The following is a 27,507-nucleotide window of genomic DNA, read 5'->3' as shown; positions in this document are numbered from 1 at the left end:
AGCAGCAGAAGCAGCAGCAGCAGCGCCAGAAAATCACTTGTTAAGCAGAATTCAGCGTAAAGACAAGTAGACAGATTAATAAGCAAACACTTGTGCATTATGTGCGTGAAGCTATAAACTCAATTACGTGATTTGCCTGCCGTTGCCGTTGAGCTGTCGTTGCCTTCACGCTGTTGAGCAGCGTCGCAATCGTCTGAGTACACCTTGTCATCGGCGCCGCGTGCCAAAGACAGCTGTTAAAGCTGTCAGAAGTAGCTAAGCAACAGCAGCAGCAGCAGCAGCAACAACAGCAGCAACAACAACAGCAGCAACAACAATAGCAAGCTACAAATTCGTTCCGAGCATGAAGTTCGTTGCCTAAGTCATTTGTTTCCATCTGCACAGTGCAAACGCGCGCGAATCTCTCATCACAATAAGCGAAGCAAAAGAGTGTGCGTGCGTGTGCGTGTGTGTGTGTACGTGTGTATATGGATTGAAATAAACACGATCAGAGCAGAGTCCAAAAACCCGTTGTGCAAGTATCTCTAGCAGCCATTGACAAAGAGCCGGCTCCTTCCCACCTAACGTAACGTCAGAGAGCCAGCATCCAGCGCAGCATCCGTAATGGCGCCCAAGAAAGAGGCAACCTTGAGCCAACAGCAGCAGCAGCAACAGCAGCAGCAGCAGCTGCCAGCTCTAGACTTCGAAAGGATAAAACGCCACTTCAGCTGGTCGGATCCGAGTGCCATGTGAGTCACACTTTTTGTTTATATTTCAACTCGGTGGCCAACTTAATGGTCCACAAGTTACAACCCAAAACCACAAAACGGAACTCAGTGCGAAGCCAATTTAATTGCCGTGTGCGAAGCGAACAGCAAAAACACACGCAGAAATTAAGATAAAGAGCGACATAAAGCGAGCGACAAGCAGATGGAATCAGCGCTCGTCTCTTATTTTGTTTTTTTTATTATTATTATTGTAGTTGTTGTTGTTGTTGTTGTTTTAGTTGCTGTTTAGTTGTTGTTGCTTTGGCCCAGTCTTTTGTTTATCTCACGGGCAACAGGCAACAGATATATACATATACATATATACATATCGTACAGCCATATAAAAAGCGGTTGACTTTGAGCACGTGTTGGAAGCGAGAATCTCAAGTCAATTTCGTGGCTTGTTGGGCTCCAAAATGTTTCCGCTTTAATCAATTGCGGCGATGTTAATTGACTTGAAATTATAAACAAAATGTGATTTTAGAGATATGTATATAAGAGAATAGGAAAAGACAAGACGCGGAATATATGTTAAAGTTTTATTCAAAGAACTTAATTTTAAAGTGAACTAAAAGTCAGAACAGACTTTTAATCTGAACAGACTTTTTATTTTATTTTATTATTAAATAAATATAATACATATATTGACTATCTGGACTTTGGTTTACTTAGGGTGCCATAAAGGATGGCCTTTTAACGAAAGCGAAATAGTAAATCATTCTGCTGTTTATACACATATATTTATATACTTATATATATTAAAGACTGCAATTTACTCTAGACCTAAAATTATATATTAACTGGTTTTTAACAGCGCATTAACAGATGCTTATCTACTCTACAGCTGTTAACGGCTTGGTTAAGATTTTTAGTATAATCATAAGTTTAAAACAATTCAATAAATAACATATTTGACATTTTTGGCATCATGAATAAATTGTTAAATATATTTGTAAAACTTAATGGTTAATAAACAAAACTTAAAAATTGCAAATATATTTTATTTTCTATTATATATATATTTTTTTATTTGAAAGTGACTGTGAGAGTTCTCTGTAATGATTCTTGAAAGATTTAAATGTATACAAAATACTAACATTAGTTATTCATTATCATCAGGTACAGCTGGATCACCTTTCGACTTTAATTTTTTTTTTTTATATTTAAACTTTAATTTATGAAATATTTTTATTTTTTGTTGTGCTTTTGTTTTTGCTATTAGAGGAAGGAAAAACATTTCTGTTGTTTTGTTTTTCAATTATATATATTTTTACCAATTAGTATTTATTGTGCCAATAAGTCAAGTGCTTAATGTTTAGGAAATATAAATTAATTGTTTGCATTAAAACTGGTGAAGGCACATAAACGTAGGCGACCTTGCATAGCTTATAATAAATCAAAAAAATAAACAAATAAAAGAATTTACCTATAAGTTGTTTGTTATAAAGCTATAAATTTATAGTTGAAATGTTTTTGAAAAATTCTTATTCATAGCAGAATCTAATGAAGAGTTAATTAAGAATTCATAAATTATATCTGACCGCAAATTGTCATTAAACAATTGAAACTAATATTCACAAATAGCTGCAGCTACTCTTGAAACGAGCTCAAGATGCTGCGTAGATCGAAAATTAAATTAGCATTCAGGTGTATAAGATGCTCTCTGGGTGCAGATGACATCAGAGCTTCGCACATAGTTTCGACTGGCGATAATTGACGTCGATAGGCGACGCAGCCAATACAGCCAGTACAGTGAGCACACTCAGCAGAGTCAATACAGTCAGTCGGTAAGGCATTAAGGTTGCAGGTATTAACGGAAATTAACACTTTAATTATAGTTATTTTTGCCACTTTTAGTTCTAATTGAAAGCGTGGACGGCGACTCCAGTTGCACCGAGGCAATGTCCTCGTGCATTGAGCAATTTGTTTCTTTTGCTAACTATTTGTGTGAAAGAAACAAAAAAAAACACTTTAAATAAAAATACAAAAAAATCATAAAGTATGAATTTGTTCACGTCATGCTATTTAAGCTTCGTGTTTTAATTGCGCTTAAGCTAAGCAACACAAAAACCGACGGTGAAATTTGCAATTATATAAATACATGTTACAAGTGCGAGCAATTGTATGCTCACACACACACATACACACACACCATTACATGTGTTTACACGTATTTGGCAACGATTTGAGCGACTGTATTAACGCGCGACTTGAGCCACGAGCAACGAGCTGAGCCGAGCTGCGCTGCGTTGCGTTGCGCCTAAGTAGAACTCAGGGCCGACTTTTGGTTTCACTGAGTGAACCTAAGTAATTGCAAATTTCAATAATTTCACTAGCTAAATCAGCTGAAATAACAACAAATGTTAGCAGCTTCTATTAGCGTGAGCTGCGCGCCGCATCCGCCAGTCACAGAAAATGTGTGAAAAATCGTTTGGCCGTAATTTGAATATGATTCCCCTCCCTTTTGGACAATGCGAGCATTAAGTATGCAAATTAGGGCACTAACATATTTCGCATTAAGTCCGTTTTGCTGTTTACCCATGACATAACTTTTCCATATATTTAGTTTAAATTGCTGCAATAAACATTTGGCGTGTGTGTTTCGAAGCTATAGCCGCTTTATCGCTATCGGTTAACGGTGTTTATTTGTTTTGGTTTTAGGCGGCACTCATTAGATGATTGTTAACAATCCACAACGTCATTTCCGCAACAAACCCGTTGAGCCGGCCGCTGCATTTGGGAAATCATTTTGGCTTGTCCGATAAGTCGAACTCGGCTATCGTGCGTCTGTCAGCATGTCCCGTCTGTCCCACAGACACAGACAGATGGCGTGCTCTTAATTATTGCACTTGTTCAACTTGTGCCTGCCGCTGTTGCAGTTGTCGTCCACACCCCCACAGCAGAAACTGTAGTTTTTTGCACGCGCCTCAATGTCAATTCTAATTGCCAGATAATTCAAATGCCAATAGCATTATATGACTGGGCGTGAAATGTGTGATGTGGTTGTTAATGATAATGCCTACTGCAACAGTTGCATATATATTTATATAATTATAAGTATAAATATGCAAGTTCATTTATAGTTCAATTTTACCTTTTCAATATTCATTCAAATATGGCGCGCGGCAGCTAAGGTAGCATTCAGCTTTCCGGCGAGCCCATAGCTGTCAGCTTTAGCGCGTGTGCTTTGCTGTAGCTTGAGCTCGAAAACAACAGATGGCGCTTAAGCCTATTTAAAGCTAGACAAAGCTGGGCTTTAAGCTTAGCAAAACTAAAGCTTGTCTTTAACCTAACACGCGCACATAGTGCATTTGTGCATGTGTGTGTTTGTAGCTGTCAATGGGGTCTAATGGACTCCAAAGATCACAGTCGACGAGCGATATTAAAGCAAATCTGCTAACAACAAACCCCCCAAAAAAAAATAAAAAATAGACATTAATAATAACTTTGAAAAAGGGCATTGCGCCTTTCGAAACAAAAAACACTTAGAACATTTTTTACTGGCTTACCATTTGAGCTTTCGTGGAAACCAAAAGTGGCCAACAATACTATGTGGAGGCCTGGGGTCATTGAGTGGCCTTTATTGCCTGCTAAAACTATAGAAATGACTAGGAAACTAATTGAGTTACTTAACCATCGGCCATCGACCAGGGAGCAGGGCGTATAACCCGTCAGTACGCAGTACGCAGCTGTCGTAATTCCCAGTAATACGAGATTTATTTACCGCTTTCGTTCAACCTTTGTGTATATTGAGGCTAAGCTTTGGATTGTGTACCCGTATTATCTTCTACACTAAATGAACTCATTCACGTAGCACTCCAGTGAATGTCTTACAACATTCTTTTCTGTCACGTTTTGTTCGTATGTAAAGGATGAATTGGGGATTTTTTTTGTGAATTACTAAGAGCAAAGAGAACAAAATGGAAAACTTGTTCTTATTATATAGAGTAGAAAATTATTATTGTTACATAAGGAATTAATCGGAGATCTAAGACTGACGCAATTCTGAAATAGAGGATTTGATTTGAGTTGTAAAACGATTCTATAGGTTAATGAAAATACTTTAGGAAATATAAAACTACATATCTATGCCAATATATGTAGCTGAGCGCTGCAGTTTCTTATAAAATGAAACCCTTTAATTCACTATTGATTCATGGATAACATTTTCTAAAGCTATTGCCTCACTTCTTGTGCTCTGGGTGTTTTCTCCTCTGCTTGGTCGATTTTCGCCAATATTTGCAAGTACTTTCACCGAGTGCAAGAAGCCCCTGCATTGTCTTAGACCCTGCCCCACAAATTGGCGTCTTTTTGCGTTTATTTACTTGCGGCATTAACGGCAATTTGGTCGGTACGCTAATTGGCTTAAATGTGTTGACTGAAAAAATAGAAGGCGGTTGCACAAGGCGCTCAATCAGCTTACAATTTTATTGTATTTTTTTCAGCTATGTCCGAAATTCAGATTCAAATGCCGTGCATTGTGCGCCAAAGTTTTCCCTCGGCCAATTATAAAAGCCAATGCCCGAGTTGCGGAGCGCTTTGTGACTACGCTCCACTAGCTCCACATTTGTCTTCGTCTCTCTCTCTCCCTCTCTCACTCTCTTGCGCGCGCTTGGCGTCTTTTTACTCATTTGCCAGTCGAATTTTACAAAAGACCTTGACACATTTGAGCCCTATGAGTCGGTGTGTGCGCGTGTGTGTTCATGTGTTTGAACCTTTAGCTTAGTCTCTGGCAAGTTTTGGCAACTTGAATTCGGATTTCAAATGGACCGAGTCGCAGATAAATAAATAAAAGCTACAGATATGCCAACAAAAAAGGCGAACAACCTATTGCAATTTCCTTAGTGCGCGTGTGGCTTTAATGCGACTGTCGCGAAGCTGTTATAAATTGTCGCCGGTAATGTCTGCTGCTCTTTTGCATTGCTGCAGAAGCCAAGCCCAAGCCCAAGCTTCAAGCGTCAAGCGCCAAGCTCCAAGAATTGCATAATATTTGGCGAGCAGCAACAGCTGCCACAGCAGGCAAGAAACCACAGCAACAACAATAACAACAACAACAGCAGCAACTAGTACAACCGGACCAGACCGACTCCATTAGCGATGAGCGTTAAGTCGTGACTGAGCTATGTTCCTTGCAAAGTTCATGTTAAATATGATATGTGGTAGATAGACTTATTTCACTGTGGGAGCTTCTAATGTTAATATTAGTTAATTATATTATTTGTTTCACATAAGGAACAAATGGAATGGAAAACGTATATATATGTATATCTTAATGTTAGCCCTAAGTAAACTACATTTTTCACTTTGGTTAAAAACAATTGACACATTAGGATAAATTACCAGTTAGAGTTTAGCTGGCTATCTCTGTCATTTGACCTGTTAGTTATCAAGTGAAATTTGAGTGTACAGACTTGATGACAAGTTAATCAAGTGGCTGGCAAAATTTAACTGGCAGTTATGCTGCAAATACTGTAACTATCGTGTCGTGTGTCTCAGTCTCAGCCAATGGCAGGCTTTATGGCCGCTTAAAGCTTTTTGGCCAACTGGTGGCAAATTCAATAAAAAACATGAAACGCGAACGCAAAAGGCATTAAAGAAGAAATAGGTGATTAGGACACAGCGCAGCGAGCAAACGAGTTTCGCAGCGAAAGGGAAAACTTATGGCAAACGAAATTGCGTTGAGCGCTATATAAGCCGACTTTAGATTGAAATTGCCGCCTTAAATATCAATTAATTTGCCGCTGTTGCCGGTTGCACGGTTGCATGGCTGCAGTTGCACTGTTGAAAGATCGAGAGATTGAGACTGCTTCCCAGATACCAGAGTCGTCTTCCTCGACGTAATTCTCTTTCGGCGACCTTGTGCCCGTTTTATGAGCAGCACTCGCAACGAAATGAAACTGAAATGAAATTGTTTACATGAATGAATGGGCATGGTCTTGGCCAGCTCGTCACTCTGGCCATAAATGCGATGAGGTAAACAGCAAAGTGAAACAAAATTTAGATTTGAAGTGCTCATAAAGCCAAATGCTGAAACAGTTGCAAGCGGCAAAGCCTGCGTCAAGTTGTTGTTAAATTGATGCCATGGGCAAAAACCAAAATATTGTCAACCAATTTCTTTAAAACTGTTTGCCATTTGTCTTCGGTGTTGTTGTCGTTGTATTTGTCGTCTCTGCTGTTGTTGTTTCTGTTGTTTCATCTGTTTTTATTTTTTTGTCTTCATTTCTGTAAGTTGTTGCACTGTCCAGCAGCGAAGTCAACAAACTTGTTCAAGGCGCAGCCGCAGCCGTCGCTGCATGACTTGCCAGACAAGCTCAAGAGACAGACGAATAGACAGACCGACATAAACTCTAAACGCTAACTGAAACTGAAATTGAGACAGTGCTAGAAAATTGCAAGCTTTTCGTGTTGCTCTATTAGCTAGAAATCGCTTGGCCGAATGAGCTGTAAAAAAAAATTTGTTTTCTTGGTTTCCTCTGTTTTTTTGTTGAGCATTTTCAGATTTTCATGTTGTTGGCAATGGTAGCATAACGCTCACCTGCAGCTTGACCAATTTGATTTGAATTCGATTTGAAACTTATTTGTTTCCTTATATGCATACCCTTTACTTCATGCAGATAGCTTAGTGGGTATTATGTGCTTTAGCAAAGGCTCAGTAGATCGTCATGTTAGACTCGAATGCAGGAAAATCTTATTTTGCCATGTTCTAAATGCAAATATCAGCTAAGAATAATTTACAAATTAAGACAGAATTAGAGTCGTAGTATACAGGGTACCTAAAGAAGGTATCTTTTAGTTGTGGCTTTACTGTTGCCTTGAAAACATTTGTAACTTAAAAACTTTATTGTAAGCAATTAAAATCATCTTTTAAAAATGTTTACAAATTTACATATAATATAATTCAAGTATTTTAAGATGAAATTCAAATGAATATCCAATCAATATATTATTGTCGTTATTGTGATATTTTTCTGTTCATGAAGCATTTTCCTTAAGGAAGCATATGCATAAGGAAACCTATTTTGTGTGAAATGAGTTTTATATAATTGATCATTAAATTTTAATAGTTATTAACTGGTATTCCTAACCAAAAAATTCGCTTGACTATATCTTATGCATGCTCGCGCTGAGCATGTGGGAGCTGTGGTTTAATGTATAACAAATAAAGCAAAGCTTGCGACAGCCGCTCTATATAAAAGGCGAAGCAACGTTCCCAGCTCGGCTTTATGCTGCCTTGCTGAAGGTCTTTACAAGAGACCAAAGAGTGTTGAGCGCAACTCGAACTGCACAGATTGAAACAATCGGAGCTGTGGCCCAATGCAAATTAGTCGTAGACGAGCTTATGGCTAGAGTATGGAAATTGGAGTAGGCCGTAGTGATTCATGCATCTGCGTGTTTCAAAATCTGGCCCAGCAGTGCCAGAGGGTAGGCAAGGCAGCCTGGGCGGGGCCGGGCTGGCATGGAACTCAATTTGCAGGGCTCATTAGCACGCGGACAGTTTGAGAAAACGATGTCAAGTGCGTTGCCAACGACTTACGCAGCTTGTTTATTTATTGTGCGGGGATATTTTGTTGTGAATTACATTTATTTGACGGCAATTACTGGGCCAGCGCAACGAGGATGTTTACAGCAAATAACTTTGTTTTATGCGCCATCAAAAGCGACGTTGCACACGGCGTATGCGCAACGAATATGTGTGAGTGCACGTATATTTGTGTGTGTGTGTGTGTGTGTATTCGTACAGGAAGTTCAAGTGGCAGCCTAAATATTGATACATACATCTAGATAAGCGTCGGCTTTAAAAAGCCTGCCAGCCATGACAAGCGCTTTTCATATCTGGCCATCTGTATTTATTTTATATTAACGTAAAACCTTGCCTTTAATTGACTATTCAAAAGAAATCCATTTGTAAAAAAAAAATGCTCAGGCCTTTTTGTATAAGAGCCAACATATTTGCACTGTGCTCTTGGCTGGCTAGCAACAACAACTAAAGCAGCAGCAACAATAGCAGCAGCAACAACAACAATAACATATCAATTTCAATTTCATGCGCGATTTGTTACAACATTCAATTTGATGGCACATTTTGACCAACAAACACCCACAGCGCTGGGCAGTTGGGCATTTTCAATGTCAGCGTTGCGCAAATGTCGCCCAGCTGGCCAGCTGGTATATGGTATATGGTATGTGTGAGTGCTGTCGTCCATGTGAGCCTATTGATGAAGCCATTAGATATGTAACGCATAACAGGTTGAGGGGCTGGCTGTAGCTGATGCAAATTTGATAGCTCACAAAATGAAATCAAATACTAAATGTAAAACATCTTGAAATTTATGTAAATACAAAGTTTTTGCTCAACGTTGAGACAATATTTCAATTTGTGAATGAAATGGCGTGTTTACACAAAATATTAAGTCGTACAAAATATTTTAAAATTTTAAAAATTAAATCTCTCTGTGTATACAATATTTATTTAGGTCTTTTTCACAAAGAAACAAATATTTGATTTAATTTTTAAAAATTCTTTGAGTATTTAAAGTCAAAGAAATTTAATCTTTTAAATATTAACTTATTACAACATTTTTTAAATTATTAATTTATACTTACAAATAATTAATAACAAAATTTTATGAATATTATTTTTATTTATTTATTTATTATTTTTTGTTTTTTGTTTTAATATTGTTTATTTAATGCAAAAAAAGTATAAAAATATGAATTAAAAAAAAAAATATCTTAATATGTAATTGTGGATTTACATTTACTATATATTTTTGTATGAATTCACATTAATAATATTTCACTCACATTAGTAGAGCATTTGCACTTCGTCATTGCCCGTTTACGTTTTCTTGTTATTCGCCTTCTTCTGTGTCTCTTTAACATGGTTTCGAGTTGGAACGCCCTAAGTGAGGCCCTCAAACTATTAACATATGCCTGACATTGAAATTGTGCAATACTCAGTCTCAAATTGATGTTGTTGTTTGTTGTCGTTGCCGTTGCTGTTGCTGTTGTTGTTATTTTGTGATTTGCTATTGATTTTTTGCGGTTTGTGGATGCGACGTCTGCACACGCCCGTCCATCACACATCAATTCTCGAGTCGATTCTGTGCCGCTTTAATTATTACAATTAAAGCATTAAGTTTCGCCTTGACCACGCGCAAAAAGCCAAAACTCATTGACGTGTCTTTGACTGCGGCTGTGCCTTCTTAATGCGCACGCATATTTGGCATTAAGAGCAATTTCGACAAATTATAGCTTATAATTGCGATTCGCATTTGTTTTTAATGTTTTGCTGCCTGGATCAGTGATGAATTCAAATCTTATAATATTTTTTTTTTATTGTCTACGTATTTCCGGCATCATTTTGGGCTCAGCCAGAACCTGGCTGGCAGCCTTTTCAACAGGTGATGCAATTAGCGGCGACCGAGTGAATGGTGAGTGGTTCGGCTGTTGCAATTCTGGTTGCTCATAAGAAGAAGAAGAAGCCGCGCATTGTTTTATGCGCGGCATGTAAAGCGACGCGTCGCCCTCAAGGTCGCCCTCTTACATAAGCTTGGCGCGACGCCATCGGCGACGTCAACGTCAACGTCACAACAGCGACGTCGAAAAACCCAACTGCAGCGGCAGCCAGAAGCCCTTCTGTGCTAGGCAGCAGCAACACAAGCACCAGAAGCAACAACAACTAAAGCCCGCACGCATGCTGAATGCTTTGAAGGTGAACGAGCTGCGTGTTGTTATTGTTGCTGCCGCGCACAGGAGCAACAAACGAAGCCAACAAACTTGTAAGCTCTCTGAGAAAAGCGCTCAAAAAGCGCCAGACGTGACGCGCTCTTTCTACGAGTCGCTCTGCCAAGGCAGAAGCAGAGCTCATGGCAGAGGCAGAGCAAAGCACAGCTCAATTTGCGTTTGAGTGTTTCTTTGAGTGGTTTTGCATGGTGCTGTTCGCACAGGTGCTTTGGCATTCAGTTGTACTTCTAGCAGCAGCGAGACAGCAACCAACACACGCACGTGCAAAAGTGCAGCAGCCTCTGGAGAAACACTCAGTTTGATCGCTCGCGTTCTCTCTCTCTCTCTCTCGCTCTGTCTCTATAATACACACTCACACACACGCGCGCCATCTCTCTCACAGACAAAGTGTAAAGTGCAAAGCTGGCAGCGACGTCGCCGTCGTAGAGCATCAGCGTAGCTCAGCTCACAGCTTGAGCAACGGCTTGAAGTCAGTCTTAGTCGCAGCTTAAACCGCAACACACGCGTCTGCGAACTTACTCCCGCTCTGCCATACGCCGCGATATCTAGTGAGCGATAACGATAATACAGTGCGGCCATTGATTGATATCAGAAGCAACATATACCTGTGCGTACAGCTAGCGACTGAAGTTTGTGTCTTAGGTCTTCTGTTACACGAGAGCAATCAAGCAATCAGTGAATTAATACAACAAAGGGAGGCGAACAACGCGCAAGCCTAGCAACAAATTGTGCAAATATATTTGCTCCATTGACGACACTTATCGACTCACCTACACACTCGCAGATAAATACACACGCGGACGCAGACGCACACTCACATACATATCCAGCGGACAGGAAACGTCTTCAGAACGCGAACTGTAAGTGTGAATTTGCTAAGTCAACAATTGCGAGCTTTTCGATTTGGAGTTTGACGAGCTTGGCACCTCAAGTGCTACATGTTGCAGGAAATCGTTGCGCAAACATCATTAGGCAGAATGGCAACAACAAAAGCTTCTCTCGAACATGAGCATAATAATAAGAATATTAATAATACCATAAATATTCTTTGTAATACAAATGGCCGCCGCTCTGTTGTCTCTTCGGCGAGTCGACAATTACTTTGTCGGACCCTCGATCATTGTCCACATCATCAGAAAATGAAAATAACAAGAAAACAGAGACTCATTAACGTGACTATAGACCCCGCCACGCCTCCTATTCAAGCCTCTGCTGTGTCTCTGGGTCTGGCTCTGGCTCTGGCTCTGGCTACTGTTTACTTAAAATGTGCAAACGCTCGTGAGTCCCAAGTGCTGCGCATACAAATGGACAGCTTTGTGCCTTGTATCCAATCCCGAAACGCCATTAGAATATTCGCAATCATATCCGAATACGAGTGAGACACGGCTTTGGATCGGCACTCACATTTGCTACATATGGCGCTTTAATGGATTATCATTTGAGAAATGTATTCATAAATTGAGAGCTTTATATGTGCTTTTATTTCAATTTCGAACTATACTAGAGATTCAAGATTGGCGAAATAACTATTTCAGATTACAAATATGGAGTCTTAATTGTTTTATTCTGATCTCTATAGAATAATAATCAGAAAAGATTTTGTTCTGAACATTTATCTATAATTGGAGCGAGTAGAACTGAGATATCAAAACTGAAAGTTGAATCTACATACGATTTAAAGTACTATATATTTAAATCATAATAATGTACATTGACAATTATTAGATCTAAGATTATTTCTATGCAAGGTATATATATATATATATATATGCTATACTACTTATTTATAGATACCAATGGGTAGATATTTAAATTTCTAAAGCTCTATTCAGAGCTGAGCTCAATAAGTAGACAGTTGCCATAGAGCTGCATAGCTGGAGGTTTTTACATAAAGCTGTAAGCTGTTATTGATATTGATTCATGTCATTAGACTGGCATATCATTAAGTAATGCATATAATTCCATATATAAATGCTTGTAAGAAAAGTGCAAAGTTTGATTTATCTCAATGATGACATTTTGCTGAATAAGTCCGTGAGCGGCAAATGTCTTTAGGTTAAATTAGTTACTCTAATTGCACAGAGTTGTTTATTTGACTAATGATATGGTGATTAAATGTGATCATTATCAACTGATCAATGCATTGCCCAATACTTGGCCAGGCAACAGAAATCAGAAATCAGGCTCAGCGCTGAGCCGCGTTTCCAGGTCGTTTCTAATTGGCTATAATTAACAACTATAGCGACGATGACTGCACTGGGCAAGAGGTCAACAGCAATTTGCACGCGCGAACGGGGAGGCCCGCAATGCCGGCCTTAAAGATACGCTCCGTAAGCCCGTCTATAAGTCGCTTTGACGTGCATTTCTGCTGTTGCTAACAATTTCGAGAGTAAAGTTCAGTGCAAATGGGTGTTACGACTTTTTCGTATTTTCAGTGCAAATGTAGACACACATATATACAGCCTTATAATTTATACTATATATGATATATATATATATATATGATATATATATAGTTATAGCCAGATCTAGCAATCACATGCGACAGTAGACGCTTTAATCTGACTGCGTTTTGTCTCTTGAAATAAACATTTATCTGCATTCATTGTCGCATGTTGTGTGCACCCAACGACCTTCGTCGAGGGAGGCCCTGAAATTTTGTTGTCAAGGTCTTCTTGCCACATTCGATGCTCTGTGCATTTCCGAACTGTGCAGCGCTCAAAAGCTTCAACTTGAACTGGTATTTTCGGCTTGGGGGTTTTTTCTTCTCTCATTTTGGTTGTTTTTGTTGCCTTCTTCTTCTTTTGTTCACTTCTTTTTTTCATTTACTCCGCTTTGCTGTGTGTTCATCACGCGCGGCAGAGTTCAAGGAGCCTTCAGAAAACTAGTAAAATGCATATTATATCTGAATCTAGATGAGGTTTTTTTTTTCTTTTTTGTTTTTAGCTCGTTATAAAAATCAAGGCAATTATCGTATTTATATGGTAAAAAGGTGTTATGCAAAGCATACAGTTCTAGTTGGTTCGATTGAGCATTTATGCCAATTAAATCGGCCGACCCATAGTATTTAGAGACATATTACGAATCGGTTAAGATAGGAAATGCATAGCTAACGAGGCTTTCATAATTTAGCTGAATTCTAGACTCGAGCTGTGCCATTTAATTACAGACTCTAATGGCTCAATTAAAAATGCTTTGTCGCTGACATTAGGGCAGATCATATGAACGGCTATAATAGAAAGGCTCTAATGAGACAGCCGCGCTGACAGCTCTGTGTTAACAAAATATTATTTTAGCTTTAATTACACGTATTAGGAGGAGTGTTATTGAACTGTGAACTTTAAATATTAATCAATAGTACGAATAGCTTTAAGGGGTAACCAAATTTGTAGCTATTTGCATATTTAATTCTGAAATTTACGCACGTGTCGCAGCTGTTTTCGTTCTCGCGCAGTTAAAAACATTTTTTTCTTTCACTGTTGGCTGTTATGCAAAAGCAAATAATTATATTTAATTATCAAGTAAATTACTTAGTATTTGCGGCAATTATACATACATTCTCTTACAGTGTGGCTGCAATTGTGCTGTTAAATTAAAGAGCTGCAGTTTAGTTAATTGTTAATATAGGTGGCTAACCAGGCGGAGAGCTAGATTGCTAAATTCTTGGCCAAAAGATTATCTAAGGATGGCAATAAACGCTTGTTGTTGCGGGTGTGCTGCAAAAATATCATATTGACAGGCCGCAGTACCAGTTGCCACAACAACAACAACAACAACAACAACTGCAACAGTAACAACTAAAACTAAAGTTAGCCACGAGTAAATTAAGCTTAACTGGTTTGCAAGTTGCTGCAACAAGTTGTTGCCGTTGCCGAAGAAGTTGCAGCCGTTGCAGACACAAAACTGTGTCGCACACAGCTGCACACATGCACACATTCACACACACTCGGTATGTGGCTGAAATTATGTCATCGGAAAAACAAGCAAAGTGGAAAATGAAACGCCATGGGAAAGCACATGCGAGTCCAACAGAGAGCGAAAGTCTTGCCAACGGTTCAGCTGTTCAGTTGCTTTCGGCCAAAGCAGTTCTAGGCCCATATCTATGGGCAACGCGTTGCCCAGCCCAAAGGCCCACTTTAATGGCTGTCACATGCCGCGCTTATTTACATTTTATATTTTGTTTCTTATTACTTATTATTATTTTAAATTTTCATATCACGCACGCAGAACATGCTAGCAATTAAATTAGAATACCGTTCCTTCATTCCAATTTTTTGGGCAGCAAACGAATTCATAAACATCCATTTAGGATTTTCCGGTACGCGTACAGATCGTTCGCCGTTTGTCAATTGCCTCATTGATAGCCAACATGTGAATTGAAAAATGAAAACTATGCAAATTGCTTAGAGAGAGAGATATATAATTGTCTTTATTGGCCATTTAAGCACAGGCAGCTGCTCCCAATGCTTGTCTGCCTGTTGCGTATTGCTCAACATTTAACAAGCTCACATACATGGTATACCCTAGCATAGAGTGTGTTGACAGCTTAAGGGGTATCTCGTCATATATGGATTAAATATATATTATATATATTAAAAATATTCAAAAAAAAAAATATTTATTTTTTTTTTTTAATTTTTAGTAGTACAGTTCAAATTAAATATGAAAATAAATACAATAGCAAAACTGATGTTAACATATAAAAAAAAAAAAAAAAAAATAAATATATAAAAAAAAAAATAATAATAATAATAATTATAATAATAAATAAAGAATACGAAAAAATTAAAATAATTAAATAAATATTTAGATATTCATTAAAAATAAATGATAAATTAAAATTTAAAAAATTCACCCTATTAAAGTGTATACATGCTTCGGCCAGGGGAAAATGACATACAATTTTTTGTTATTTATTTCTTACTTGCTTAAAAGTATTTCTTTAGTTACAACCAGTTATGCTTAAATGTGTGAGTGTGTGTGTATGTATGTCCAGTTGATTTGGCCAAAATGCTCATTGTTGTGGTTTGTTTATTTGTGCCGCAAATTCGTTGAACCCCCTGTTGTTGTTGTTATTGTTTCTGTTGTTGTTTTTGTTGGCCACTTAGGCAAATGCGTCATGCGTCAGAGTGCTTCAAATGTTGTTGAAATTCTGTATTTGGTTATTAAATATGATTTTAGAATTTGCTGATGCATGACGCAAAAACTTTCCGCTTGCATTTGCATGTCAACTTGCACTTTGTATGGCAACGGTACAACAATAGCATCAACAGCAGCAGCAGAAACTCTTGAGACAAACTCATATTTATGAGACAGCTAGTGTGACTTTGTTGATTGACAACTGTGTAAAGTAAATCACCGTTGCAATCATCATTAAGCCATGTCCTCGAAAAGGCGTTGCAGTCGGCTTTTGGACTTCGGCTTGATATACCAATTCAATTAATTGCTTCAATATATATATATATATATATATATATATATATATGCAGTTATAGCAGTGTAAGCGATCTTCGGTCATATGGTCAAGTTTCAAAAATGCAGCATGACTTGGCATTAACGGGACCAGAAATTAACAGAAGCTCAACCGCAGAGCCATTTTCTTTGTTGTGAATGATTGTATGATATCGAACTTAATATACGCTACTCAGTGGTTTCGTAGGAATTCAATCTATACTCATTGTTACGGATAGTCTAGTTACAGTCATTTCCATCCAATTTAGTTAAAACAGTGATTCATAGGCAGTCAACATTTACAATTGAGTGCTCAAACCGGTTGCATTACTCTGCATCGGGAGAGGGTATACTCGTCTGCATCATTCGTATGCAAGCAGCCACAATGTGTCTTCAGTTGATGTTGATGTGATGCAAAACAGAAAACTATGCCATGAAAGCTCGTCAATCTCCAGATAAAGCAACAATTTATGCTCTCCACATGAGCATTGTCTCTCGCTCCCTCTCTTTCCCCCTATTTATATATATATACGATTATTTATGTACATTTCAGCAATGTGGGCATAAAACGCTAAACTCCACTTGAACATTGCAAAAGGTTCGGCGCAACGCAGAGTTACGAATTACGTTTTCAAAATTGTTTGAAATATATTTTTTTTTTTTTGTAAAAGGCAAAGTAACTAGCATTTAAATAGCTAAACAAAGTAAAGCCAAATAGCACTAAACATAATCAAAGCAAACAAACACCCACCAAAGGCGGCGCAACAACAAAGCACAACAAAATGCTGATATCAACGTAAGTAAAAGTGTTAAATAAACAACAACAACAACAACAGCAGTAGCAATAGCAGCAACAACTATTGTTAATTGCAATCAAAATGTGAAGCCCACAAAAAATAAAACAAAGCAACAAAATTGAATTTTTGACCCACTGATGTTGACCCAGTTGAGCTTGAGTCGAGCGTTTTTTTTTTTTTTTTTTTTGATACAAAAACTCGATTGCGAGCTTCCTTTGCGTCGAGTCAATCAGTCAGTCATTCATTCAGCCAGGCAGTCAGTCATTCAGCCAGTCAGTCAGTTAGTCTTCCTGCTGTTGCTTTTGCACTTTGTCGCCCCACAAATATTGCATAAGCCGTGCAGCTTTGGAGAGATCTGTGAGGTCTCTCTCGCCTATAGCTTGAGATTTGACTTTTCCTACGCTTCGCCCTTCGCGCAGTCACCTTTTTTGCATGTATGTCTGTCTGAGCGTATGTGTGTGTGTGTGTGTTTGTCTCTTTTGCATATTTGCGAGCTGCGTCAAGCGAAAAGTCCGACCGCATTTTTACGCAGGGCGAACAAGTTTATAATTGTGTCAAATACTCATACTCGGTGGCTCATTGCATAATGTTACCAATAGCTCATTCGTCTGCATCTTCAGGCGATTTCACATGGTTTATAAAGGTATTGACGTATTGAACAACGCCCATTAGGCTTCCGTTCAAATTTGAATGATTATGAATAGAACTCGATAATTTATATGCCGCACGCTAGCGATACAAAATTACATTCGATTAACCGAATATGTGACGAGCAGATACTCTGCCAGCGACAGACTTAACTGCTATTGGAATATCGTTGAACTTATTTCAAGTTTCTTCTTGCGGTTCCTGCTTTTATTGTTTGCCTCTCAATTTGCATATTTGAATGGAAATTCCAGAATTATCTTCTTGTTATCGCGGAATTCGCCAGACATGTGCAGGCTGTACACTCTGTGCAAACATTCCTCGAGGATTGAGTGTATTCATTCATATTCGCATCATGCCGCACATTCAACCGTGACGAACGCCCAGCTCTGAGCGAAAGAGACAGAGCGAGATCTTAAGTGCGTCTGGACTTGTTTACATTGCGTGCTTAGCATTAACTTGATTGCATATGATTAGATAGCTCAATCATCGATCATTCTCAAGCGGCTGCTGTTCGTCGCAGCAGCTCGGCTTATGTAAGTGCATTATGGGTGATTGTCAAAATAAACAAAACAAAATAGTTAGCTCTCGCCTGGCGGAAAACATTTCCTGTCTGCTGACTCAGCGCCCTGACTCCCTGGGATTTACACAGAAATTACAGAAAAAACGCTAACTTGACCAGCAGCCAGCTGCTGGCAGCCACACATCCAAGCAGATGAGCTCATAGACAGAGTAGGTGTATGGACCTTATGACCACATTATAATTACAAACTGTCAATTCGAGTGTTGCTCAACTGTTTACACTGTATTAGGCACGGTGTCTAAAGTATTTATCTGAGACAACTTATATACAAATAGTTTTATGAGTTTTTTGTACTTTTAGTTGGGCTATAAATTTATTTAAATGACAGCGTTAGACTGTGCCCACTTAATTAAAATAAGTTATTTTTGGGTATTTCAGGAAACAGAGAGCATTACCTGCTTCACAAATATTTGGGTGATTGCCTAAGTCTGTGACATTTCTCACGGGAGATTTTGAAACTTCATTTTGTCACCCGAAAAAAGTTAAGCAAATGCACATAGATTATATGTATGCGGTGTATGTGTGTGTGTGTGTGTGAAAATAAATGGCGCTCTAATAGCTAATTAAATTATCAATAACCATGCACAAACGCCAACAACAAACAAACAAAGCGCTCAAATTTCCAGCCATAAATGTCAAGCGCACCCAAAAACTAAAAAAAAAAAACAACAACAACAAAAAAATAAAATACGTTGGCCTGTTGTTATTATAAAAAACTACTTGGCCTGACCTTGTCCATTGTTGACTGTGCACACACACACACGCACACACAGATAGACACATCACTTCCACACATGCACATACCACGCGTACAAAGGCACACATAAATTTACGCAATTTACGCACACACAACTGCTGTTTGGCTCTGACTAACTCAACTCAACTCAATATAATAGACAACACACAATACGCAAATCGAAAGACTCAAGCAACGAACTTGAAATACATTTCGTCAGCATTTGGACTTGCTCGTTAGTCGTTTTGTTTTTGTTGCAGCATGACATTTCTGAAATGCGTTTCATTTACAGAATTAATTTGGCCAAAGCCTAAGGTGTTGCCCAGCCAGACGCAATATGCAAATAGAGTTTTTTTATTTTATCTGTTGAGGATGTTTGCACTCGGCGTAAAGTGTTGGGCAATTCTCATTCCTACGCGATGTCGATCGGAGATGGCAGCTTAAACAAAATGCTAAAATTGGCTTATTGATTGGCTGCTTATAAATATTTATATACAGCGCAATCGATTAGCAAAATGCCAGCGACAATTTTGTATGGAGCTGGCAACGTTCGATCAATGACCTTGAACTAATTTTCAATCAAAAATTTGTTTGCTTTAAGCGCATTTATTATTATTAATACTCGCTTCATTTTTTCTCTCTCGCTATGACGTGCGCTTTATGAAAAATGACTTCAAAATGCCCGAGAGCAGTCTAAAAAGGTTAAAAAGGTGTAAATCATATGAAGAGCATGTTAGTATGCGTCTGCCTGAGTGTTTGCCAGCCAATTAGTCGCTCTCTTTGCCAAAGATAATCATTATGGCCCACGGTGTAGCTAACCTTGACCCAAATGAAGCACTCCCGCCACTCATATAAAGGCTGGGTGCAGTTTGGGGCATGCGCCGGCTACCTCAATTAGGGAGTCGGCGGCGTGTTTGCATTGCAATTGCACAATAAACGCGTCAAATGAAAATGCAAATACAAATAGCAGCAGTGGCGGCGGCAGTGGCAGCGGCAGCGGCGGCAACAAATGCGAATGCATTTTGCATAAGTATGGGTACATGTATTTGCTTAACGGCTGACCAACTGTTGCTGCTGTCGTTGGGCAATCGAGCAGACCAAGCCAAACCCGAACAGGCCAGCTCTGGCCACTCGGAGGCATTCACTTGCACGCCAAAGTGTGTTGGCAAAAAAAAAAAAAAAAAAAAAAAAAAAAATACAAGTTGAGTAAGACTCTTCACTGCATAGTCTAGTGTATGTATGTGTATGTGCTTGTCCTTCTGTGTGTGTGTGTGCGGCTACCAAATGGCTTGGTCAATTTATGTATTGAAAAGAAAAGTGTTGCCAAGCAACTTTGTTGTTGCTCACATAAGTCGCTTGCTTTATGTTTTTTTGCAATGTGATGCTGGCATAGTTGTAATACCCTGTAAAACAAAGATGTGTTGACAGGCTATAGTAACGATATGTTGGCTTATCTTAGAGATAATTTTCCTTTTTTTTGGTATATTTTAGATATATTTATAAAATATATAAGAGAGAAATATATTTATATCATAATTTAAAAAAAATTCGCATTATAAAGCAGCTATACTCAGTACAAGATATCTGTCGGTATATCAACGCTCAGCCCATTCGAGCATACTTACTGGTTATGTGTATTAATGACTAGCAGCTGGCTGCATTGGGGAGTGGGTCAACAGGAAATGGTGAACGTTGTGCACGATTCTAAAACGAATGACTTAGGCAACAAACTTGATGCCACTTTTGTTTTCTTTTTTTATGACGTATCTGGTATTTAGTTACGGTTTATTATACATTGTCACAACCTCCCTTATTAACATACTCGTTTTTTGTCTTTCTATTTCATTTACAGCGTCTCCACAGACTCCGTGATGACGGCCACAAACAACGATGGGGGCACACAAGTGAATCCGGTGAGCGTGTGGGGTGCCCCTGCGACAGGAGCGAGCAATACACAGGCGGCGGTGTCAGTGCGACACGCCTTTAAAGCCTACGGCAAGAAGAAGAACGCCAATCAAGTGTTGAACAATTTGAATATGACGGTACCCAAGGGCACAATGTAAGTACACACACACACACACGCCAACAAACCTACACATATAGAAACCTGAATACATGACAGATGAATGTTTTTGAGTTTGACCATAAATGTGAAATGTTGACAGCTTCCATTAGCAGGTCATACGCATTAGAAACGGCGAAAGCAATTCACACATATCATTTAACGCTATATCAAATCTGTGGCACCAACATCACGCTGTGATACTTACTATGTATGGTATATACATATATCAATATATATTTAGATATACATATAATAAATGTGAGCTGCATTCAATGTTAAGTTAGCTTTGAATCTAAATTTCCTTGTGCCTGCTATACGATTACACAATTAGCGTGCATTTTCCGTGTGGCCTAATCAAAGGTCAACTGAATGCTCGCCAGTTTTAATAGCCGTAATTAACTATGCTTCTACATATATATAAATATATCTATCTGTATGTGTATGCGTATGTGTGCGCTTAGTTTGATCTGAATACAAGCGTAACTAGTTTCGAGCGTCTTACAATCGAAACAACATTTTTGCATTGTAATGTGATGCTGAGGCAAATTAAACGTGTTTACAGCGTGCACTTCTATGGAATAGGATTGCCAGAGTTCTTCAGAAATCTCAATATTGACAAGAATCGAAACTAATTTGTTACTTATTGAGCATATTAAGTATGGCTGAGTGCCTGATCAATAGATCGCTGCTAGCTGAATCAGATTATGTTTCTATTGGTATTAGTTTATTACATTTATCAAATGGGTTTGTAAAGTTTTATGAATTAATTCTGTATTGAGTTCACATAGTTAAAGTACGTACATATTTACCAGTACTAGAGTCGATTCAATTTTTCAATTTTTCCCTAAGGTTTGTTTGGTAGCCCTGAAAGATATCAGAGACTGATAATTATTCTTATAAGTATTCATTGCGGCCGCACAAAATTGGCTACGAAACTATAAATATACCAAAATCAATTAAATTGCCTATTGCTTTCTCTCTCTGTCTCTACCTCTCCGACTCTTTCCTTCTCTGGCTTTATAGCTCGCTCTCGATTTTGGCCATTCGCTTGAGTTTTTGTTTTTGGCAAACATTTAGCGGCCATAAAAATCAAATCGCGAATTATTTTTATGATATTCGGCTTTGGCATTGGCATGACTGTTAACCAGGCATTCTTATACGAGCCGCATACGAGCAACTGATTGCGCAAGACGAACATTAAAAATATTCAAAACAAACAAGCTCACACACACACGCACACTCTCATATGTTTCCTAACTGCATTTAATTCTGTGCTTGACCCAGAATCGAGTGCCATACAGATATTATGTCTGGGATTTGTTAAAATGTGGTCGAGCGCTCGAACAACCGTTAAGCTTGATCAATTTCGGCTTGACCTAGGTCAGGCTGGCAGTCAATGAACCTCAGAGCCCAGAGCTTAGTGTATTTGAGTTTTTTTTTCTTTTATTTTCATTCCTCGTTTTTGGGTCGTGTCAAAGTCGCTGCGTTAATTAATAGCTGAGATGCCGACATTTTCATGAGCGAAGTAGAAGCAAAAAAACTGAAACGGTTGATTCGTTAAATGCTGCAGCGTGTTAATTATAATAATAAATCCAATAACAAACCAAAACGTGCGACCTACGTGCTCCGAAATATTGTCAAAGGCCGAAAGCTGTAAGAGCCAAAACCAAAGACCAGATAGATAGATAGACAACAGAGACCGGGGTCTCTATAACGAAACGATAACAATAACAATAATAATAATTGTACTGTTGTTGTTGTTGTTGTTGTTGTTATTGTTGTTGCTTTGATGATTGTGGGTCTGGCAAAGAAGGTGGAGTCGTGTTGCGGCATTTGTTAGTTGACTGCGAAAAACATGTCTCCGATTTCAAGGTGAACATTTCGAAATAATTCAACTTGAACTGCTGAAATTAACATTGACATCGCCGTTGACACGGCACGAATAGCATCGCGCTCAGCTACGTTGCTTTGCTGCTGGCAATGTGCTCGTCAGCACTTAGTACTTCTCGATTTATCTAATTTTCGCGCTGAATGCGCACAAAAAGCGTTTTGCTAGCAGCTAAAAACGGTCAATTGCTAAAAAATAAATGAAAATAAAAATAAAAAATAAAAACAGAAATGAATACAAAATAAATATGTAAATTCCGTAGGCAAGTACTTCTACTTATGTTTTGGGTGATTGCAAGTTGTATTTGTGGGCGGGGCAGGAATATTTGCATAATGCGAATATTTGTAAGCTTCCATAGATTGATTAGAGCCTAGCAGCAGCTATCTCTCTCTCTCTCTCTCTCTTACTCTTCAATTGCTATATATTGAATTTTCCGTTTCTAATTAGTTCACAACTTTCACTTCAATTATCACTCTTCTTTGGAAAAACTGTAAACCTTTTAATTAATATATACATATGTAAGAAAAAGTTTTTTCTTTGAGTCATATCTCAACCTTAACTTTTGGACTGGCTCTAGTGTATGTGTATCATATCTGACTCATTTGTGCTACATACACAGTCACAAAAAAATACTGACTCATTATTTTACAGTTATACACATACACTGACAAAAAGAACCCACTTAACACATGCATTTTCGTTTCCTGCTTGCAGCTATGGCCTACTGGGCGCCTCTGGCTGCGGCAAGACCACTCTGCTCTCCTGCATTGTGGGTCGTCGCAGCATAGACTCCGGCGAGATCTTTGTGCTGGGCGGCAAGCCCGGCACACGCGGCTCCGGCGTGCCCGGCAAACGTGTGGGCTATATGCCGCAAGAGATTGCACTTTATGGGGAGTTCTCCATACAGGAGACCATGATGTACTTCGGCTGGATCTTTGGCATGGAGACCAAGGAGATCTTGGAGCGCTTGCAGTTTCTGCTCAACTTTCTCGATCTGCCCTCGGAGAAGCGGCTGGTGAAAAATCTGAGCGGTGGCCAGCAGCGACGCGTCAGCTTTGCTGTGGCGCTCATGCACGATCCGGAGCTGTTGATTCTGGACGAGCCAACGGTGGGCGTGGACCCGCTGCTGCGCCAGAGCATATGGAATCATTTGGTGCACATCACGAAGGCCGGTCAAAAGACGGTGATCATAACTACACATTACATCGAGGAGGCACGACAGGCACACACTGTAAGTGAAGCCCGAAGAGATTATCCCAAGATTGGGTTTGATGTGATTCACAATTGCAGATTGGTCTGATGCGATCTGGACATTTGTTGGCCGAGGAATCGCCCAGCGTACTGCTGACCATGTACAAGTGCATTAGCCTGGAGGAGGTGTTCCTCAAGCTGTCCCGCATCCAGAGCCAGAAGGGCGACGTTAGCCAAGTGAACTTCAGGTGAGTCTCGGCACTGACATCTGCATGCTGCACGTAGTCCAACTGTAACTTAAACCCCCAAGGATCACTCATCTAATCTTTGTCTCTCTTAATTTCCATTCGTCCCAACACTCGCATGCTTGCAATCTGTGTACCCATCTCTGTGTGTCTCTCTCTCTCTCTCTCCCGCATCTCTCGCTCTGTGTGTGGGTGTGTCTGTGTGTGTTTGTGTTGGTAACGATGACAGTAACAACATCTCGTTGCATGCCATGGCCTTTGGCAGTAAAATGGACAAGCCCAGCTCCAGTCAGGAGGGCGGCGTTGTGGGTCTGAATTTCCACCAGAGCAAGGAGGTGCTCATTAACGATAGCAATGGTTCCATTTATACGGTTAGTTGTGGACAAGATAACACCGTAAAATTACACATAGATCCTAATGAATCTTAACCGCAACAGCTTAACCAGGAGCCGTATGGTCCGCCGCCTTCGAAGCGTCAGAACAGTCCCAACGATGAAGAGAGCTGTCAAGATTGCTTTACGGATCTCTGCAAGATTACCTCCAAGGGCAAGATACGCGCTCTGCTGACCAAGAATATGCTTCGCATGTGGCGCAATGTGGGCGTGATGCTGTTCATCTTTGCCCTGCCCGTGATGCAGGTCATCCTCTTCTGTCTGGCTATTGGACGTGATCCACAGGGCCTCAATCTGGCCATTGTCAACAGCGAAATGAACAATACGGTGAGTCTGATTATATAGAATTAATCAACTGTTTAGTAAATAGGTTTTAGTAAAACTGTCAAAGATCAGGCTGCCTTTCAGTTGATTTAGTGCGCCAATCATTGAGCTATAAAATCAGTCAGTCATTCAATCAGTTGGTAGAGTACTCAGTGAGTCAAGCACTCAGTCAGTCGGATAGTCTATCAACGAATCCATACAATTATACCATCAGTCAATCAACAACTGTCAGACAATAATAAGTCAATCAATGAGTCAATTCATTCAGCTAGCTAGTCAAATATTTTGTCAATATTCTATTCTAATAGTCAATCAATCGGTTATTCAATTAGTCAGCCAGTCAAAGTTTAGTCAAAATTCTATTCAATTAGTTAGTTGGTTAGTTAATCTCTTATTGAGTAAGTCAAAGAGATAAATAAATAATATTTCTCTAATTACCTTTGCAGGACACCTGCTTCTGGGAGGAGGGCTGTCATTTTGCCAATCTGGGCTGTCGCTACTTGAATCATCTGAACACGAGCGTGACTAAAACATATTATACGGATATAGAGGACGCCAAGGCGGCGGTGCGAAACGGCGATGCTTGGGGCGCTCTCTATATAACCGAGAACTTTACGGATGCATTCACAGCGCGCGTTGCGCTAGGCCGCGACTCGGACGAAGAGACCATTGAGCAGTCCGAGGTGAAGGTGTGGCTGGACATGTCCAATCAGCAGATCGGCATCATGCTCAATCGCGACATACAGCTGGCCTATCGTGACTTCGCCATGGGCCTGCTCGGCCAGTGCGGCAACAATCCAAAGCTGGGCGATGTGCCCATTCAGTTCCGCGATCCCATCTATGGCACAATGAATCCGTCCTTTACCGACTTCGTGGCACCTGGCGTCATATTGACGTGAGTGCCCATTAGCATTCCCACTTAATCAGTTACCGATATTAATTATATGCCATGCCATTATATTTATAGTATTGTCTTCTTCTTGGCTGTGGCCCTGACGTCATCCGCCCTGATCATCGAACGCACTGAGGTGGGCCGTTGTCAGACGACAACGAATTGACAACATGATTTGCATTACTAATCCACTCCATTTCTTAGGGCCTGCTGGATCGCTCTTGGGTTGCCGGCGTCTCCCCTGCCGAGATTCTCTTTTCGCATGTGATCACCCAGTTCGTAGTCATGTGCGGCCAGACCACGCTGGTGCTCATCTTCATGCTGGTCGTCTTTGGTGTGACCAACAACGGCGAACTGTTCTGGGTGATTGTGCTGACCCTGCTGCAGGGCATGTGCGGCATGTGCTTTGGTTTCCTCATCTCCTCCATCTGTGAGCTGGAACGTAATGCCATACAGCTGGCGCTGGGCTCCTTCTATCCCACGCTGTTGCTCTCTGGCGTCATTTGGCCCATTGAGGGCATGCCTGTGGTGCTGAGGTACTTATAATCAAACTGGATCAATTCCCTCAGTCACTCTAACTCTACGCTGTTCTTCTTCATTTTCTAGATATATCTCCCTATGCCTGCCGCTGACGATGGCCACATCCTCGCTGCGCTCCATTTTGACCCGCGGCTGGGCGATAACCGAGTCGGACGTCTATGTTGGCTATCTGAGCACGTTGTCCTGGATCTTGGGATTCCTGGTGCTGACTCTGCTGGTGCTGCGCTCCAAGCGCGGCTAGAGCGGGGCTTACGTTTTAGAGAACTAATTTTAAATGTGTCAAACTGATTTAGTTTGCGTTTAGTTTAGGCCGCTTTTAGTAGTCATTCCTCTACCAACTATCTACTCCACCTCCTTCTTGCGCCAATGGCTCTTAGCAATCCTAAGGTCCTAGCTAGTATATCTCTAGCTGTTTGCTTTTTTCTCCCCCTTTTATTCTTTCAATCTGCCTAGTTGTCATAAATTATTTAAGCACACATGCAACTTCTTCTTCTACTTCTTTTTCCCTTGCAAACTTTCCTTAATTTAAGTTGTGCACATTTTACGTAGTTTAATTCGTAAGGTTTAGAGGTACATAAATAAATTGTTGTAAATATTTAAAGCTTGCAACGCTACCACAAAGCAAATGAACGTAGCTAGTGACGCCACGAATCGTCGAATATTTTTAACAAACCCCTTTCAGCAAACTTAAAAAAAAAAAAAAAAAAAAAAAAAAAAAAAAAAAAAAAAAAAAAAAAAACAGAAACGGGCAAAAAGCACACAAAACAACTAATTTTATATATTTTCAATGGACTGTGATTGTACTTTTTTTTTGTTTTAATATTTGCACGCAAATTCGAGTTGGGCGCAAACCCAAAGAAAAGACAAAAGCAGAAAAACAAACAAAAAGGCAAAAAAGAACAAAAAACAAAAAATATACATAAAATATAAATATTGGTGGGGTTTGTTTGTAACATTAAATAGCTTAAAGCATTTTTGTATGGGTTTAAGTTTTGTAAGTTAAAACGTAATTATATACATAAATGTTAACTACACCACATATTATAATTAAATATATATATATATATATATATATATATATTTCTGTGGAAATTTTATGCATACGACATAAATATTTCTCAACGAACAAATCATGAAACAAACGAGCAAAATAAAACACTTCTTATTTAAGCAATTATAATTTTATGAACGCAACTATGTATAAATAACAAACAATAAAGTAAATAAAATCCAAATCGTTAGTTTCCGTATTTGTCGAACCTAGT

General features: G+C 39.4%; 1 protein-coding gene across 5 annotated transcripts; it reads left to right on the top strand.

Annotated features, from left to right (window-relative positions):
* LOC6574942 (ABC transporter G family member 23) lies at positions 1-26,843 on the top strand. Of its 5 annotated transcripts, XM_015167743.3 has the most exons (12): positions 10,767-11,353; positions 16,498-16,542; positions 16,616-16,740; positions 20,558-20,764; positions 23,373-23,889; positions 23,949-24,097; positions 24,324-24,465; positions 24,532-24,813; positions 25,257-25,705; positions 25,778-25,838; positions 25,907-26,238; positions 26,309-26,843. In XM_015167743.3, exons 3-12 carry the CDS (start codon positions 16,727-16,729, stop codon positions 26,481-26,483), a joined length of 2,328 nt encoding a protein of 775 aa, XP_015023229.1. In that variant the 5' UTR covers positions 10,767-11,353; positions 16,498-16,542; positions 16,616-16,726; the 3' UTR covers positions 26,484-26,843. The 5 variants fall into 5 exon arrangements, with proteins under 5 accessions (XP_002000970.1, XP_015023225.1, XP_015023229.1 ...); XM_015167742.3 differs by having other exon boundaries at positions 10,768-11,353; positions 16,498-16,740; positions 24,360-24,465; XM_002000934.4 differs by lacking the exons at positions 10,767-11,353; positions 16,498-16,542; positions 16,616-16,740 and adding an exon at positions 1-728.
* Positions 26,844-27,507: the final 664 nt, after the last annotated feature.

This window comes from Drosophila mojavensis, unplaced genomic scaffold (genome assembly GCF_018153725.1).
Source record: "Drosophila mojavensis isolate 15081-1352.22 unplaced genomic scaffold, ASM1815372v1 contig_231, whole genome shotgun sequence".
Taxonomy (NCBI): Eukaryota; Metazoa; Arthropoda; class Insecta; order Diptera; family Drosophilidae; genus Drosophila; species Drosophila mojavensis.
This window is presented reverse-complemented; position numbering and strand designations above follow the sequence as displayed.

Bases quoted from the DNA above. Each gene is read 5' to 3' on its own strand.
- LOC6574942 (XM_002000934.4), top strand. From the start codon at position 604: ATGGCGCCCAAGAAAGAGGCAACCTTGAGCCAACAGCAGCAGCAGCAA. The intron at 25,839-25,906 runs GTGGGCCGTTGT...TCCATTTCTTAG, and splicing joins TGATCATCGAACGCACTGAG to GGCCTGCTGGATCGCTCTTG. The intron at 26,239-26,308 runs GTACTTATAATC...TTCATTTTCTAG, and splicing joins GGCATGCCTGTGGTGCTGAG to ATATATCTCCCTATGCCTGC.